Source organism: Monoraphidium neglectum, assembly GCF_000611645.1.
Source record: "Monoraphidium neglectum strain SAG 48.87 unplaced genomic scaffold scaffold05067, whole genome shotgun sequence".
In the NCBI taxonomy this organism is placed as follows: domain Eukaryota; kingdom Viridiplantae; phylum Chlorophyta; class Chlorophyceae; order Sphaeropleales; family Selenastraceae; genus Monoraphidium; species Monoraphidium neglectum.
Genome location: NW_014008563.1, coordinates 441 through 3623, shown reverse-complemented (window position 1 = coordinate 3623; position 3183 = coordinate 441). Strand labels below are relative to the sequence as shown.

General features: G+C 68.4%; 1 protein-coding gene across 1 annotated transcript; it reads left to right on the top strand.

The window, feature by feature from the left end:
• Window positions 1-429: 429 nt before the first annotated feature.
• MNEG_15139 (hypothetical protein) lies at window positions 430-2737 on the top strand (the record flags this gene model as incomplete). The annotated part of the gene is made up of 4 exons (XM_014036390.1): window positions 430-949; window positions 1271-1509; window positions 1919-2286; window positions 2602-2737. 4 exons carry the CDS (start codon window positions 430-432, stop codon window positions 2735-2737), a joined length of 1263 nt encoding a protein of 420 aa, XP_013891844.1.
• Window positions 2738-3183: the final 446 nt, after the last annotated feature.

Below are 3183 nucleotides of genomic sequence, written 5' to 3'. Positions count from 1 at the left end.
AGGGGGGAGGGGGGACGGTGGTGATCAAGGCGGAAAGAGAGGGGTCATGTGCAGGAGGTTCCGAAAAGCGGATTGCGTGCCGCGAGCGGGCAATCATGTAAGAGCGGGCTGAATGGAGACCAAGGGTGCGCAGGGGGCGTGCTGGGCGGTGGGCGCGGCACAAGGCTGGTTTGGTGCGATGGTCGGGGCGTGCGTCAGGCTCGACACACGCCTGCTTGTCGTGAAAAACAGGAAATGCGGATCTGTGAGCATTGGTGCATTCTAACCCGAGGTGCGTGGGAACCCTCAGGAGCCCAGCGCCGCCACCACCCTCAAGTTGTGGACGCAAAGTTGGCACGCTGCAAGCACACGTGCGGCCAGCAAGCGCCCCTTACGCCACATCCACACCACCCGCCCTGCACCCTCCCATAATACCCCGCTTGCCAGGACATGACCCGCGTGACCCACTGGCTGCCGCGCCCCGACTTCATGGCCATCCTGGCGGACGCCATCAGCTCGCCAGATCACGCCGCCAACGTCCGCCTGCTAACCTCGGCCGCCGTGACGGCCGTGCGCCGCGCCGGCGGCGGCGTGGAGGTGGACGTCGCCCTCAGCAGCGGCGCCGCGGCCACCCTCCGCCCCAAGCTGCTGATCGGCGCCGACGGCGCCGCGTCGGCGGTGCGCGAGGCGCTCCAGGCGTGGGCGGCGGACGGTGCGGCGCCCGGCGCGGCGGGCGGCAGCTTTGCGCAGAAGCAGGTCGAGTGCCCCAGCGCGGGGCTGCGGTTCAAGGTGCTGCCGCTGCCCCCCAACCTCGAGCTGCGGGACGGCACCCGCGTGCCCAACCGCGCGTTCGCGCTGCTGCAGGGCCGCAAGGCGACGGCGCTGGGCGGGGCCGCGGCGGTGCGGCTGGGGCTGTTGCCGTTCAAGGACGACCGCCCCGGCCGGACCGGCAACCTCATCACGACGCCGGGTGCGGGCCCCCTGCCATCGGCGGGCCGCGCCGCTCGCCGCCACGTCGCGCTGGCTCCCGTCTCGGCGCGCCTGCCGCCTCGGTGGCTGCTCCCCACTCGCTGCATCAGCCCCGATCCCTGCACCCCTCCGCCCCTCAGTGCTGCCTTTTCGGCGCCCTCCTTGGCAGCCAGCCCCTTTCTCTCTCGTTTCAAACCTCAAACGGCCAAGTTGGAGACCCCAATCCCATGAGCCTAAACGGCGTCAGAAAGAGACGTTTCGGGGACACCTTGCCAATCCTCATCCCTGCCCCAACCCCATGTCATGACAACCGCCCCTGCAGACCACCCCATTTGGGACGTGGCTGATGGCGAGCGCATGTACCAAGTCCTTGAAGAGGCCCTGCCGCAGGCCGACTGGCGCGCCCTCGTGCCGCCCGCCGCAATGGCTCGCTTCGCGGCGTCCAAGGGCGGCGCGTTCCCGCGGCCGACGTACTCTGACGGCGCGGCGGCGGCCGCGGGGGGCGCGGCAGTGGTGCTGCTGGGGGACGCGCTGCACTGCTTCCCGCCAGACCTGGGGCAGGTGGGGGGGCGCTTGGGTGGGCGTGTGTGTGTTTGTGAGGGGGGGCTTTGTGTGGGCCAGAGGGGTGAGAGTGATTGGGCGTGCGTGCGACTTGGGGAGGGTTCGTGTCTAGATCTTCCTTCGGGGGCGGGGGGGGTGTCGGGAGTGCGTGAGGAAGTCTGGCGGCGGCGTTCGCCGGGGTCCCGTTCTTAGTCTACACGCGCGTGGTTCCCAACTGCCGCAAAGTCGCCCCTCGGCCCGCTGTAGCGGTGTCGCATCACGGGTCCCACGCTCCCCCTCCTCGCGAAACAGCCAGTCGGCCCTCAGCGTACCCGAACGCACGTGCCCGTGACGCATCCTTGCGCCAGCGTCCTCCAAACCCCACCCGTCCCCCTTGCCCTCTCCCCCACCGCACCCCCCCCTCACAAAGGGTGTCAACTCGGCGCTGCTCGACGTGCTGGCGCTCGACGACGCCATAACCGCAGCCACGCCAGCGTCCTCGTCAGCGTCCTCGTCAGCGTCCCCGTCGGCGCCAGGAGCTCCCCCGGCCGGGGCCGTCGGCGCGGGGACAGGCCCCGGCGGCGTTGACCTGGCGGCCCTCGCGGCTGAGTTCCAGCGGCGGCAGCTGCCCGAGGCGCGCGCGCTGTGCGAGCTGCTGCCGCTGGGCTTCCCCTACCAGTACTCGGCCTCGCTGCGGCGGCAGCTGTGGACGGCGGTGTTCCTGCTGCAGACGGCGGGCAACAAGGTGGCGCCGTGGCTGGTGCCGCCGCCCACGTTCATAATGATCCAGGACAACAGGTGGGTGCCCGCCGCGCGCCGGTAACCTCGGACACTAGGCCCCCGACACAGATCACCCGCCTGTTTCAGGCGGTCGAGACCCAGATCGCGGATCTTATGTTTTGAGGCAGCCAGATCCCCCAGTCTGCTGGTGTCACTGTTTCCAGGCCGCGCACGCATTTCGCTTCAACCAGGCCGCCAAGTCCCTTGTTTGATCAGATGTGGCAGCTTGATCTATCCACCCCTCCCACTGCTGTGAACTTGTCGGTGATTGCCTCGTTGAGCAGCAATAGGACAAACGACCGCCGGGCCCCCCTTCCCTCTCAATATTTGCAGCCTGAACTATGCCGCAATCCTGGCAAAGGTGCGGCAGGCGCAGCTGGTCGGCCGTGCGCTGCTGGCGCTGCTGGCGGCCGTGCTGCTGCCCAAGCTGGCGCGGCTCGCGCTGCGGCTGTCGGCCGGCGCGGCGTGAGACACAGGTTGCCAGGGCGCAGGCCGCGCGCCGCAGAGGCGGGGCGGTTTGGGCTGCGAGCTGCGGGGGTGCATAGCACTAGCAGCCGTTCGACTGTGCGGGGGCATGACTCTGGCGGGGTCTTCCTTGTTTTTGAGCTGGGCCTGTGTATCTGCAAATTTGACGTGCTGCCAGAACCAATCCAATGTAATCTGCACGAGATGGGCAGGCTCAGCCGTTGTTGGCTGCAGCAAGTGGCTCAGCAACCCCGTATTATTGTTGCCACCGCTGGCGTGGCGCTTTCAGCGACGGTCAACCCTCAAAAAGGCCCCGTGCCACCAAGCCAGCGGCTCCTCAGTCGCGGGCGCCTCCGCTGCATTGATCGGCGACGCGAGCCAGCCGTCTGATTACATGAGGCATGATAAGGTCAATCGACCAAATCTTCGGGCTGCTGCTGCTGTTGCTGC